Raw genomic sequence first — 14438 nt, forward strand, 5'->3', positions numbered from 1 at the left:
AAATTTAATCACTCTAAAATACCTATCCCTTCTGCTCATTACTTTAAAATAATTTTGTCGTGTCTCAGAAAAAATAGTAATAAGTTATCATGTAATATTTTTCATGAAGCCTAATTACCTGTTACTTCCTAAAGAACAATGGAAATGGTACTGATTTGAGAACTTTACTTTTCACTTTTCACTGAATGATAAAGTTCCTCACCCTCTTACCAACAACTAATCCTACACCCACAACTCTCTATTGGTTTTGTGATTCCTTCAAAACTGAACACTTGCTTTTAGTAATATTATATGACTACAGTAAATTTAGCTAGCAGCTTTCTACAAATTGGTTCCAACCAGCTCCTTAAATACAGGTAAATTGCTAAAAGTCATAGAACACTGACCTCATCAGAGGTCTGAAGTAAGACTGCTAATGTAGAAAGAGATTTTGGGACAGAAACACAATGTGTTAGTGATATAAAGGAGGGCGTGTATCATGTGAAACTTAATTTAATAATGGAAAATCTGAGCTGCACATTCTTGCTGCTCTTCCTGTGCCGGAATTATTTATTAATTTCTTTTAAGGGTGAGGAATGATTGTCCTAATTTAAAGTAGCTCTGGATCCCTGAGGGGGGAATCAGGAAGTTATTAGCCCTATTAATTTTAAAATGTTGCATTACATATTTTTTTGCCTTACATTAGATAACTTTCTCAATATCATGAAACATTGCCTAATAATAAATTGCATGTATCCCTAGGGTAGTTCATGTGGAATTAGGATTAATGGGAACTGTTCATATTTGCCACTTTATTACTTTGACTTATCAAGACCTGACAGTATGATACAGTGCTCTTCTTTTGCTTCCTTACCTGTGTAAAGATATTCAGGTAAGTATGCTGGTTGTACTGTCAGAGTCTTGGTCTCATTCATCTCTCTGGTCTGAAGAAGAACAGATGCAATGGCTTGATAGTTGTTATTGCAAGACAATGCAATCAAAAGGTGAAGCAGTAACTTTTTACTGTGTTCAAAGACCTCCGGGCGGTAATGGTCAAGGCCTAAAAAGAAAAGGTTACAGCAATCTCTGAATATGAAGTAATAATAAACAAGTTCACATTCCAGAAATAGCAAAAATTCCAAGGCAGTTCATGATAACAGTGCAAACAAACAAAAGATGTAGCATTTCCAGACATAGTTACCAGTGCTCTCACTTAAATATATGTGTATATTTAGTTTCCATACTGAAGTCCCACACATGAGGTACAACGAATGAGTGGCAGTACAGCTTTATGCATTGTCTCACTGCAGTTAATATGACAAGCCTGGAAAACCTTTAAGGATGAGGTATTCTTGATGGTGGTTAGAATTACATTGCTTACCACAGTATCTGGCTTTCTAACACAGACATCAGTTTTAGAATGAGTGCAAACTTTAAGAGGCAGGTACTGATTAATTAAAAAAGAAACTGATAGACAAATCACTTAAAAAAGAGCTTTAGCTACCAGTGAGCAGCATGAGACATTAGCCCCTAACTCAAACTGAAGGTCTAGCACTGCAAGACTCTGATTTGGTTTACACTACTGCCATCTGTAAGATTTTAAAACAGCCAGAATAGTTTCAAATTACAATACAAATTACAAATACAAAGGAAACAGATATTTCTGCACTCTGTTTTAGTAATCTCATTTTGATTCTCTTTCAGTATACCCCACAGTATATTGAAACATATTTTCTTCTGTTTAAGAGTAGTTTCAGTGTTGAAAAAGTTAACTCTTTTCTTCTTTAACTCCTCTCTTCTCAGCATGTATACCTCTTCAAAAGAGCAGCTTCTTCATAACACTGTGTGGCAGCAGACAACATATCTTTCAAGTCAGGTGTTTTCTAATACACTCTAGTCATGCTGGCTCTTGTTTGGCCTGCAATAATGAAGCTGCTCATACTGCCATCGTCTGAACACTGTGCCCTTGGTTCCTAAAAGCAATTCTTTGAAGGTCCCGTGACCCCTACTCATCTCCCAGTAGCCTCCTCCAAAAGATCTGTGGCCATCCTGCCCACCTCTATTTCAGCCTCTTAAGGTTTCTGCTCCTATTCACCTTTCTCCATCTACTTCCACCTGCCAGGAGACAATGAACTCATCCTACCTGCTTTCAACATACATTTCAAAGGATATAAAAAGGTCTTTTAGTTGAAAATAAATTCTATATTGGAACACTGGTAGCTGAAATCCTATTAAACCCAAAGTTGTATAAAAGTATTGGCACAGATCTGCCAACTAGGAAGTGAGAAGGACATTTCAGTCTTCGTGCATGTCCAGTGCTGGTCCCTTCTTTAACCTATCAGATTTCCAAGGTGGGTAACCTTCTGTGACATGGACACATTTCCATTGGAAAGGAGTCTAGTGTTCAACTAATTCCACACTGGTTGAAAAAGAGCAGTGATTTTCATGCACCAGAGATAGGCAAGTTCAAACCAGCAGTCTGGCCTCCCTGCTTCACCAACAGTACTACAAACCATTCAACAACCTATTAAACACACAGACATTGCAAAATTCTTTCATTTTAATATTTTCTCACTCCTTCCAATAAATGAAAGGATACTAGCTCTCCAGCTAGCCAACATACTAGTCTACTTTTCAGTCATAGGCATCTGCCTGCTCACATTCCAATAGGACAGCAATACTTTATTTTTAATTACATTCATACCTTTGGCTAATGTGTGGCATAACTTCCTTACAACATCACAAGAGCTCTACTACAGAATAGAAAAATTTTCCACATGAGGTATAACAGCTCTAGAGAAGCTGACCTTGAAGTCTGAAAGTGATCTCACTTTAGTTACCACTAAACCAGTTACATCTAGTTACTAGTTACATCTAATTTTAATTTCACATTTCAGAATTGATAGTTTTTAGCCAAGGGATTATCTTACATGGTATTAATACATTTCTATTTATTCATTATTAAAAATCTGTAATGTTGAAACCTTATTGCACAAACAACTAAAGGTATTTTTCTAACTGATTACTAGTATCATAACTCTGTTTCTGCATATGTTTAATTGCATGGCTCCCTGATGGCTCCTTAAAGCTGTCTTAACTGCAGTGGTCACACTGCTCTGTACTACTCCTTCTTAAGTTCTTAATTTATTCTTGTGACAATTTCTAAGTGAAAGTACCAGTTTTCTCACACTTGTTACAAATCATAGTAAAGATGTTGCTTGATCAGTTAATTGTTATTGATTTGATCCATAAAATTACCCAATTCTCTTTCAGCTCCCTCTTACGCTTAGGAAGTTCACAGAAATAGACAAAAAAATAAGAATGCTGTTATGGGCAGCCACAAAATAAATTTAAATTTTAAGCGAAATATATGTGAAATATCATATTGAAACTGACTCTGGAAGTCCCATTCAACACAGTCCTGGTTTGTTAGTCCTGCATTTCATTAGAAGTTTGTGAAATCAATGTACTGATATGCAAAACCCTATTTCACAAAAAAATTTTAAACAGAACAGTTGGTAACAGAGCAGCAGTAAAGGAGAACAAGTACCTTCTTCAACATATACTTCATTTTACCACTGTGCTTAACATCCCAGTTTAATCTCTTTTTGCCTGCTGATCAGCAGATCTTCCCAGACTGACTGTGAATACTTAGTGGTAACTATGGTGACTGAATGAGAAGTGAACTGTGATCTGAGCTATAATAAATTTATTTCACAACTATCTGTGTTTATTTGTGAAAATTATTATTTATCAACCACGGAAGTCAGGGAATAGCTTTGTAATGCTGAATACCCCTGTGTGCTAAAACATTAGGCCACTCACTTTTGGTAATTTTGAATGGCAGGACAAGGAAGGTAACAGCCTCCAGATGAACTATGCTACAGTCAGGAACAGACACAGCAGTGGGGAAAAAGCAGTGCCTCAGTGCTCAAGCACATAAGGGAGCAGACTGATGATAAAGTACTCCATCAGCAGTGAAATTAATGAAGTTTTGCTTTCCAGTGGTCAGCATCCTACCTCCACTACCTGTGCAGTACAGCTGTCCTGGCTCTCTTACAGACTATTTTTGCAAAGGCAAGAGACAGCACAGGTGTTATTAGTACAGGTCCAAGGTATGTGTAGACTGTCATCACTAACCAAGCTGGTTAAAGGCATGAGTTTCACCTCCTTTTCTTGCAGGGGTCATGCCATATATTTTTATAGAGATATTTTAGGAAACCATTCATCTTTAAATTTCCACACACCTCTCAAATTTGGCTGAAATTGGCCAAAATATTCAAAAACTTCAAAGTTTTGAGACTAATTTCCAGACTGCAACTGCCTTGGGCTTTTTCTTCTAGGGTGGAGGGAGGAAATCATAAAACATGTAAGAAACACAGTACCATAGCTTCAGCAGAACTAAAGTAAAAGGAGGGAGTACATTTATACTTTCTTTCTTGTTCCGTTGGTCTTACCTAAAAAGAGAGCATGTAGCAATAAAGGGAGGTGAAGAGCCCAATCTTCTCTCACACTGTGATCCACTACCATCTCAGTCATGAAGATAACAGCAATATTACACCTGGAAGTTAAACCACAGCATCAGTTTCAAAGCCCTTGGAAATGGGAAAGCACAAAAAGAATGCTTATTTCTGAAGAAATACACAATCTATAAATTTTCAGATTTGTGGCATTTCTTCTCAATATAATTAACACTGAAGCACTTTACTTACAGTCAAGCAAACAAGTACCCATTACTGAAAAAAAACCATAATATTGTCAATATAAATTATGTAAAATAGGAATTTCAGAATATGCATGGCCTAGTTAGAATAAAAGATCAAAGTACTGTGAATAATAGGCACAGAGGCCTGGGAAAAAGAAATTTTCCTTTTCTGTTTCAGTTGTTTCATGAGTCTTATTCTTATCAGTGATGTTCGACATTGTAAATAGGCTTTCTGGTAGAAATCTGCTAGAATTGTGAGCTTTCACTGCATGTTGAATTTTGCACTGGAAATTATCAGAAATTTACTGTATGATTTTCACATGTTCTGAATGGTGGGACAGTTGGATTGGTGTTGGTCAGCTACTAAGAGGAAGCATCTCACCATCTGAAATGTCAGAATGAGAAACTGCTCACCTGTGAAGGGGTCCCCGGGGTGTGATGGTTTCTGGGAGATAATCCACGAGTGGTGCCCAACATCCTCCATTGTAAGGCATGGGCAAGGGATGTGGCTGTTTGGTTTCAACAATATTCAATAACCAGCTTGTATATGGAGAAACAGGATCATCTGCATGGAAAAGCATTCCAAAAAGTGCATAAAACTCAAGTCTGATTACCTATTTTTGCAAAATATTACGAGAGATTTTATGCTAACATATGAGTTCAGCTGTTTGGAACAATGTGATAAAATGCCATGAGGTTTGCAAATTCCTGTGTTCAATAACAAGTGATGCATTTTTAATCCCTCTTTCATGCTGCTGGAAATTAAAGAGATTCCAGGCAGGCAGCACTGAATGGTAGCAGTGGCAGCTGAATCCCTGCTGTCACTTAGTAGTTTTGGATTCAGATCACAAAGCACCAAGCAACAGACTTTCCCTTCAAAAATGAGGGAAAAGTTCAGCCAACAAAGCTGCTGTCAGAAGCCATCTGCTGCAAGGAGCAGAGTACTAGTGACACATTCTTGCAACTCCCCACCCCTGCCTTGCTGAGTGACTCTACAAAGGCAGAAGTTAAATGTCCTGAATTAGCAAGGAGGCATAAGGAATGTAAAAAACATCTTCAGGGTAATTTTCTTTCAACAGGGATGAATTATATCTTGAATTTCTCAAAAATGTATATCATTTTGCTTTAGTGTGACAGCTGCTGTTTGTTAATGAGTGTTAGAGCTTTGCCTCCCACCTGTTTATCTGCAATGATGTGGGTCAAGTAAGTTATATCCACCACTTTCTGTCTTGTCTCAGCTGCACAGTTTCATTCATCTCTCCTGTATTTTGTTCCCTCTCATTCCTCTCAATTTTCTTACTGTTCAGTTTTTATTTCTGAGGTCTGGCAGTCTGTGATACACTGCCATGAAAGTATCCTTTCTTGGTCTGTTTTTGATATACATTCAAATATTACCCTTTATGAATTTTTAATGAGTGCTATTTTCTGTTCTGTTTCTTCCTTTTGTGTTTTTGTTTGTTTCTTTATTTTGGTTTTGTTATGCTTTTGTATTTTAGGTAAGCTTGAAAACTCAGCATTTTCCTTTTATTTTTTTTTAACAGCATGTATCTGATGCTTGTCAGCTTTCCCACGGGAAACAAAACTGTTTTGATGCCTACAAAAGTATCAGAGCTGGATTTTTCTAATGTACATCACTTCTTAGTTTTAGAAAAAGATCTTCAGAGTTCCAGATCTTCAGGATACTTTCAATGCAGTAGCTGCTTCTCCAATTATTTCAAAAATAACAGCTTTATAACTTCCATTTTTAAGTGTTGGTCTTCTAAGGAACACTTCATAGCTTTATGATTTAGACCTCTACTTAGATTCTCTGGAGGATGATCGATCAGTTACAGATAAAGAAGAATAAAATGACTTAATAATGTAGCAAAGTATGGCATTTTCACATATTCTTAACCAGAATTAACCAGACAATGTCTGCCAAATGCTTTTCACAGAAAAAGCACTGCACAGGAACTACTTATTTCTACCAAATTAAGTGTTTCACAGAAAACTGCTTCATGAAGTTCACACCTAGACCTAGATCCTCACTTCTGTTTTCACAGGTTTATGCGCAGACTGGGAGAAAAAAAAAGAAAAGAAGCACCTTGAAGGCAAACATATAATCCTTGCCTGAACAAAAAAGTTTGTGTTCTGCAGAATGGTGTTCTTTATTTATAACCTCAGCAATACATGAATGTTAAAGTAGATTGGAGAGAGGACAGAAGCCATACCACAAAATCCTTTGCAGCCTGGGCTGCCTGTCTGAGGGAGTAAGTTGGAAGTTGCATTATGTTTCTTGTAGAATGACAAGAGATATAAAAATTCCTTTATTTTATTAGAATTCTATATAAATGTCAGTAGCTAAGTAAAATACATCTTATTTTCCTTCTAGGTATTCACATACTTGCTAAAGGAACCCCTGTGAGAAGCACACTTTGCATAAATATTCATGGTAGTACAAAACTTGCAGGTATAGGCAGGAAAAAAACATTTGGGCACTGGCTGGAGGAGACATTCCAAAAGAGCAAAGAAAATTTCAGTATTTCTTAACTTGTTATCACTCAAAGCTCTTGTCAAAACCAGGTATTTGTGAAGGCTGTTCTGATAATATAAACACTATTCTGTCTTGAAAGATTGTTTATGCAGATCAGATTAGCACCAGTGCTTCAATTAACATCTGGTGAAGCATTTTAAGTAGCTGCAGAACTAGAAAGCCATAAAAAATTCAAGACAAGTGTACTAAACCCCACTGAGTTTTAGATGTTGCACACTTTCTTTTGTATTTAAACACTGGAGTTTGTACATATACAATATTTTGTTCAGTATTGTGCTTCATAATTATGATTAATAGTTGTTGGTGTACATTAAATTATCCTATTGTTTTGTATTTTACAGTCTTTGCATATTTTTCAGAAGAGTATCACCAGAAATTACTTGGATTAAAAATATAAAAAAATCTTTACTTTTCATGTCAAAATACAGTTCCAAAATGATGTCTGCAATACCAAACCAAGATATGATGGCTAATACAGTACTTGACCTGCCTTTAATAAGCCAGTGATCGAAGTCAATAACAAGATCTTGCCTTTTTTACATTTGGCTAGGGCCCAGCCAAAATCTGTAAACTGAATTCACTCCAGAAATTAAGTCAAACCATCCAACTCTTCAGCTTTGCACTACTGTACAATAGTAAACTGGTTTTCTTTGGAATCTCTGCTAAGCATCAGTGTCCATTTATAGCCCATTTAGCAGAAATACATAAAGAACAAGAAGCATGCTCAGGAGCCCCATCTCCTCTCTAACACGTTTGCACAGTGCAGCCCAAAACTGGTTGCAGAGTGCACATAAAATGAGGAGATAAGACTTCATATCTGGAAACTTGCCTATTTCCATGCTTATATGGCAGCACTTGATTTGGAGGGATATACTGCCAAATGGCACAACTCAAAGTACTTGCTCTAATGCTCTTACAAGTCTTTTGCCTTGCCATGTATGAAAGGCTCAATGTGTTGCTCTCTGAAGGATTATCTGCTGCTGCTTTCTGTGAAGTTCTCTGGCCTTCAGATGGGTTTGACTAAACCAAGATTAAACAAAGTAAATTAATTAAATGAGATATGAAGATAAAGTAAGGACACTCCCTGCATGATGATGCTACATAACTGTTTATACAGAACCTAAACAGAGAGACTCTGCTGGTCATTAGAATGTTTTCCTCTCCAACCAAAACAGCAGAAATTTCATCAAATTGAATATAACTTACTTTTGTCATCATCGTAAGATCCTCCAGAGCTATTACTGTACCTTGATTCTAGTCGGGTATGTGCTCTGATGACATTACTGAACCTTCAAATACAAGAAAAAAAAACTTCATTAATAACACAGACTGACATTAAACATCTGGGCTTTATGTTTACCCTAAAAAAAAAAAAAAAAAAAAAAGCATTTCCTTAAGCATTCACTTTCACACAGGAATAGACAGCAAATGAATCTAATGCTGATTCTTTCCACAAAACATTTTTGCAGACAGTTTCTGAGAAGTTCTAACAGTCTGCTCCTGTGTCACATGCCTTTAAAATTAAGCAAAGGAAAACTCTCATGCTGCAAATGTGTGATTTTTTTGAAGGAAGAAACTGCTAAGGATGAACTGAGATATGAACTGATCATAGCTAGTATTTGTCACAAATCAGGCTCATGGGTAAAATCCTGCCAAACTGAAAAAACACTCAAAGCACGGTGCTAATAATGTCAAGGTTGTGGGTTCAATCCCCATATGGGCCATTCACTTCAGAGCTGGACTCCATGATCCTGTGGGTCACTTCCAGCTCAGAACACTGTGATTCTGTAACTGACTGGAAAGTCCAAGGCCAAACTCACACAGGTACCAAGCAGGAAAATCTACAGCAGACCCCCCTTCAAGTGGAGAATCCAGCAAATGCCAGAGCAGACCTAATAGAGAAGTTAAAGGATAGGAGAGCCAGAGCAAACTGCTCACAGCTGTCCTCAAATCTGCCACTGATTCATGCTAAGTTGACTTTTCCTGGTGATCTCCTTTGACTTCCCCCACCTTGTGTTCCCAGGGTAATCAGGCCTGAAGTGGAATGAGAGGAGCTATACTGACAGCTCACACACTAGTGGTGATCTAAAAGCATCACCATTCCTGCAGAGCTAGGAAACTAATTACAAATAACCATGGATCAAACAAGACAAGACTGAAGGTTTTCTAGACAAAATTCAATTCAATTTCTTCCTAATGTTCACACACCTTTAGTGCAAGTTATTTCACTACACATCAACATATCACATTGTTTCCAAAGCATGCATGTTCCATAAGCATACAATAAATTCCCTGTGCAGTGGACAAAAATGCATTGGGAGCCATTCAATACATGGTATTATATCTATGACCCTCATTAATTCATATGTTGGGGCACGTGAAGTCTGTATTAATGGACATTCTAAGATTGACACGCTAGTTTTGAAGTGCAGATGCACTTAGAGCTGGCTTCAGTAACATAAATGCCAGCAATGAGTTCAGGCAAATTATTTTCCATTTTCTTCTGAGGTATCTTTCAGCAGGATCCTGAATACCAGTATCAGAACTTCGTAATTTTCCTTTCATTTTTATCACAAAGTCTCTGGCAGATCTGAACTCTAAAAACTTCTTTGGAGTCACATTTAAAACTTATTTAAGACAAGAAATCCTGACTTGAACTACTGTAAGAGGCATTTGCTCAACTTGGCTGTAAATTAACTAAATAAAAATTTATCTTAAAGCTATGCAGCCATAAACTTTCATGCATTCATGTAAAGAATAATAAAAAAATCAGAGGAAAAATGGTTTTATTATCCTTTTAAGTACATTTCTAGTGCATATGTTGAAAAACAACACTTAGAGTCAAATCTGTTTTACTATCAATTTGAAACTTAGCAATTGAGTGCCATTTTCTACTTACGTTTAAATTAGCAGACACATCTAACTAACCTGACAAAATATTACTCTTGTTTGTAACAGGGAGAGAGCAAGTAATTCGAAAGTTTTGAAGTACAGAAAGGTTTGCTCACATAATTATCTCTGCACCTCTAAGCCCTGAACCTTAGGAAAGGAGGGTTGGACTACTGAAGTGATACTAGCGGCTATCAGTGACTAAGGTAATATTAATACACTAACTGACAAATGCTATTATAAATTGTCCAAAGTTTTCTTGCAAAACTAAGAGTGTTTCAGTACAATCTGTATGTCTGTGCTCTAAGATCTGATGGCCCTTAGGCTTTGCACTTATTCATTTGTCATTTGTCAGTATGTACCGTAAGTAGCAGAAGTCTAAACGGAATATATAATTTATAAGCAGGTTATTTTCCATAGCTGTTCTCTACAAAACATTTCATCTAGACAAAGGAGCTGTCCTTGAAATCACTGATATAAATCTGCAAACTAAATTTACTCACTGTCCATGAAGTCAAATGGTGTGATCAAATCTGATTTTTCGTAAAGATTTTAGTAGTCATTTTTTGGTGCACATTCCTAATTTTTTCTTTCACCTTTGTGGATAATTCCTACAAGACCATGATGTCCTTAGCACAATTCATTGAATGTATGTTTAGCAGTACTTCCTTTACAATTAAACAAGAGTCAGGAAATAGAATAATGGTAATAGCTTTTTAAAAATAAAATTATACATACTGGGATAATTCCACTTAGGATCAATCTGAGCACCAGAGCTCCTCACAATACAATGCAGAACTTTTTCCAACATCTCACCCTCAGCCTAGGAAAACACATACATATTGGAGGGAAAAAACCCAAACCACAAACCTCTCATCATTCTCTTTCACCGCTCTGTTCTCCTCTGCATCAGGAAAACTATCTTGGCCAGCTACAACAGTGTTACTGCTGGAGGTGGTTCCTGTAAATGAGATGTCAGTAAGAACACCTGTTAGATGCAGCAGACTGAATTTGCAAAGCAATAAAAGCTCATAACTCACAGCCTTTTTTAGCAGCTACAGTCAAAGTGACCATCCTTCATCCTTGCACACATGAATGAATGAACACTGCTACTTCTACAGACCAGGACCTGCTTCCACGGCTGGATGGTGTAAAGTTTACATGCTTTGTGAAGCAGATTAACAGAATGATGGTGGTCTACTCCTTAAACTAAGCTCATGGTCAAGAGCCATAGTCTATTGTTTTTCAAGGATTTGGCAAAACATTTACAAGGTTAAATGTGGGGTTGGTTCTTAAGTATATTTGACTACTGCAGCTTGGAAAATGGCACTAGGCCTTTCAAAACAGAACTGCCACAACCTTGAGACTCTCAGTTTTCAGGAAACTGCTTGATGTAGCTGCTGTGTTCACTGCATCAATGACAATTTCTTGTTCTGAGTAAACAACCACTAGAGAGTGGAGTTTTCTGAAGAGTGGCAGAATTCTGAACAACATCAAATATTAGTAATATGCTATTAAAATAGTTAAGATAATTAAGCACACATTAACAAAGCACATACATCATTAGTAATGAAAAAGAACTGTCATTCAGATATGCAACAAGGCCCTGAAACCTGTACTTTATGTACTGTTCTGAATGGATGCAAAAGTAAGAGATTGTTTTTTGCAAAGAGATGAAGATTCAAAAGAGCAGGAGAATATAAAGAAGACACATTCAGGTCATACCAGAAGCTGCAGCTGAGGCTTTGTTACTGGCAGCAAAACGGTAAAATGGAGGATTATCACAGTGTTGGACTATGGGGTTCACTGGGTCCGTTTGCTGCAGCTCAAACAGAAGCTCTTCCATTGTCTGAATGGTGTTATTGCGACACAGATATATTGCAACCTTCTTTATCTGTGGAAGAAAGTAACAGTTGTTAAACTCTGACCAAAGTGAATTTCCAAAGGAATCAATGAGTGTTACACTGCAGTACTGAAATTATCTAGAATGCAAGTGTTGTTCCTGGACAGACACCACACCACAACTGTATGAACATACAGCTCATACAGAAATAAAACTTCTCACTTTGACATCAAGATCATTTCCCCAGCAGACTGACCCTATGATTTACTTGCTTCCAAGTTTTTGCTTACCATTAACAACAAATTGTTGGTGTCTATAACTATGTGACACGCACATCTACAAAACTGTAGCTGTGGTCACAAAGAGTAAGCCAGGCTTTGAGTTGCTACTCATATCTGTAAGCAAAGTAATAGCCAATGGAAGAAAGACACAGCAATTATGTACACAGACTTCATGTATCCTGACTTGAAAAATCTGAGAGTATCATTTATAGAAACTCTTGAAATTTCTATAAATCTTGTAACAAGATCTCAAATTTGCACTGCAGCAATGAGGACTGTTGAGATACTGAGACCAAATTTGGCTGTATTCTTGAGCAAAAAAACCCTGATCACTACTAAAAGCAGAGACTCTCTCCAGCTCAAACCCACTTGATTCATAAACTGCTGGAGCTGGGAGACCATATAGGGAATATCTCCCTGTACTTGCCTGCTTGTTTTTAAGTTGTGCCTAAACAGGTGCTTAAAGGGGAGCAAATATATTAGACTGAACAGCCCGTCTGTCTCACCAAGTAATGCTGTTCTTAGACTCTTAAATACTTCCATTACAATAACTTCCTAACTGCTTCTCTTTCCCTTAATTTTTTTCCTTAGAGAAAATGCACATATGCAGTCTCTTTTACTCTACTATGCTAAAAATTTCCCAGGGACTTTCCAGATACAAATCCATCTTCCCGAGGCTTATTTCTGGTTGGGCTCACAGTGCCACTTTCAGCTTCTCTCACCGCTGAAGGGGTCACATTCCCAACACTGAGTCTCTGCTAAAGAGGTTTCTGAACTGTAAATACTAAGAAATCTTTCAGTACATAATGTGAAAGAATGGACAGCTCAGCAACTTGTAGTGGGGCACTGGGAAAAAATGCTTAAAGGAAACATAAGAGACAAAGCAATTAATTTAGGTGATTAAAAAAAAATATTTAAAAATGTGAGTCAGGCATGCTTTTGGCTTGGACCCACACAGGAGAACAGATGGCCAAAGACACAAAGCAGCTGGTGACTGCCTCAGGGCACAAGGGGCTCCTAAAGGAGATGGGTAAACTGGCAATCATGCAGCTTTGTGCTCTTTTAAGCCCAGGTGACCTGGAACATTGCTGATAAACTGTCCAAATTATCTTTATTTGCTAACTTGTATCTGTTATCTACATGATAATGGAAGACACATGTTTATGGTATCAGCAGTCTTGTGTAGTTAACAGTTAGGTAAGATTTCTTATCTGTAAACTCCAGGGCATTAGCAAAACACTGAGCAGATGCATGTGATAAGACCAGTGTATTTTCCTACTCCAGACAAAGCTATCAGCAAAGGAGTGACTCATAAGCACAGTCAGGCTTCCTACAGAAGTTAAGACTTTTTCAGATTTCGCAAAATCTGAGAATCAGACTTTTGACTCAACATGACAAAACACAGACTAACTGGGTGGTAGAAAACATGGGAACCTTGTCAGCTGCTGCTGCCACCAGCCATTTGAAGCCTGGGTGGGAGACCAGAAAAGTCCCACAGGCAAAATAGGAGATGCTGAGCAGATGAAGCTGGAGATGTCAGAACAGATTGCTCTCCTGAAGTAAGAGAACTGTACTGTCCTGGAAGAGGACAGGACTGTGAAAGACGAGGCTTTGAGGCAAAAAAGAATTTGAAGAAAGAAGTGGGTGGAGGGGGTTTGAGGAAAGGCTGCTCAGAGCTGTGGCATGTCAACAGTTAGGGCCTTTTGGAGGTGCTGAAAGCTTTGGCTTGGCAAGTATCTGGATGGGAGATAAGGTATGTGAGGGGCTCCTGGGCAACAGGTGACAGGCTTTTTCAGTCAGGCTACATAAGGAGTCAGAACAGGACTACTCCTTCCTCTCAGAAAACTGCCCCTGTTCCTTTTGTAAGCCGTCAGAAATGAGGGTAACAGCCCTCATTTTCTGTTTTCTCTCTTAATAGGTGATTTCCACTCGTTCTCTGCCAACATAGATGAAGACCACCTTAACCCCAAGTCTGTCATAGATTGTAGGATGAGGCAGGCTGGGAAGAAGCTGGGAAGTTTCTCATCTAACCTCATGCTCAAAGCATGGTCAACACTGAATGGAAAACCTCTGTAACAATTGAAGGAAAGATCTTATTTCAGATCAACCCCTTTGTTTTCCTCTCATATGAACCTTGAGCTTTTTCTTACACCAATTCCACTTCCCAATTTTTCTACTTTTGACTAGCTAGGCATATATATACATTGA

The 14438-nt window shown here is 37.7% G+C and overlaps 1 protein-coding gene across 9 annotated transcripts in view; it reads right to left on the reverse strand.

Moving 5' to 3' along the window:
- The window catches only part of FRY (FRY microtubule binding protein), a 180545-nt gene that overhangs the window by 46856 nt on the left and 119251 nt on the right, over positions 1–14438 (reverse strand). For all 9 annotated transcript variants that reach the window (XM_072930174.1, XM_072930158.1, XM_072930153.1 and 6 more), the window contains 6 exons: positions 11832–12000; positions 10977–11067; positions 8424–8506; positions 5099–5249; positions 4437–4540; positions 854–1039 (listed from right to left, as the gene is read on the reverse strand). In XM_072930174.1, coding sequence (XP_072786275.1) covers positions 854–1039; positions 4437–4540; positions 5099–5249; positions 8424–8506; positions 10977–11067; positions 11832–12000 — 784 coding nt within the window. The remainder of the gene's footprint in view (positions 1–853; positions 1040–4436; positions 4541–5098; positions 5250–8423; positions 8507–10976; positions 11068–11831; positions 12001–14438) is intronic.

This window comes from Taeniopygia guttata, chromosome 1 (genome assembly GCF_048771995.1).
Source record: "Taeniopygia guttata chromosome 1, bTaeGut7.mat, whole genome shotgun sequence".
Taxonomy (NCBI): Eukaryota; Metazoa; Chordata; class Aves; order Passeriformes; family Estrildidae; genus Taeniopygia; species Taeniopygia guttata.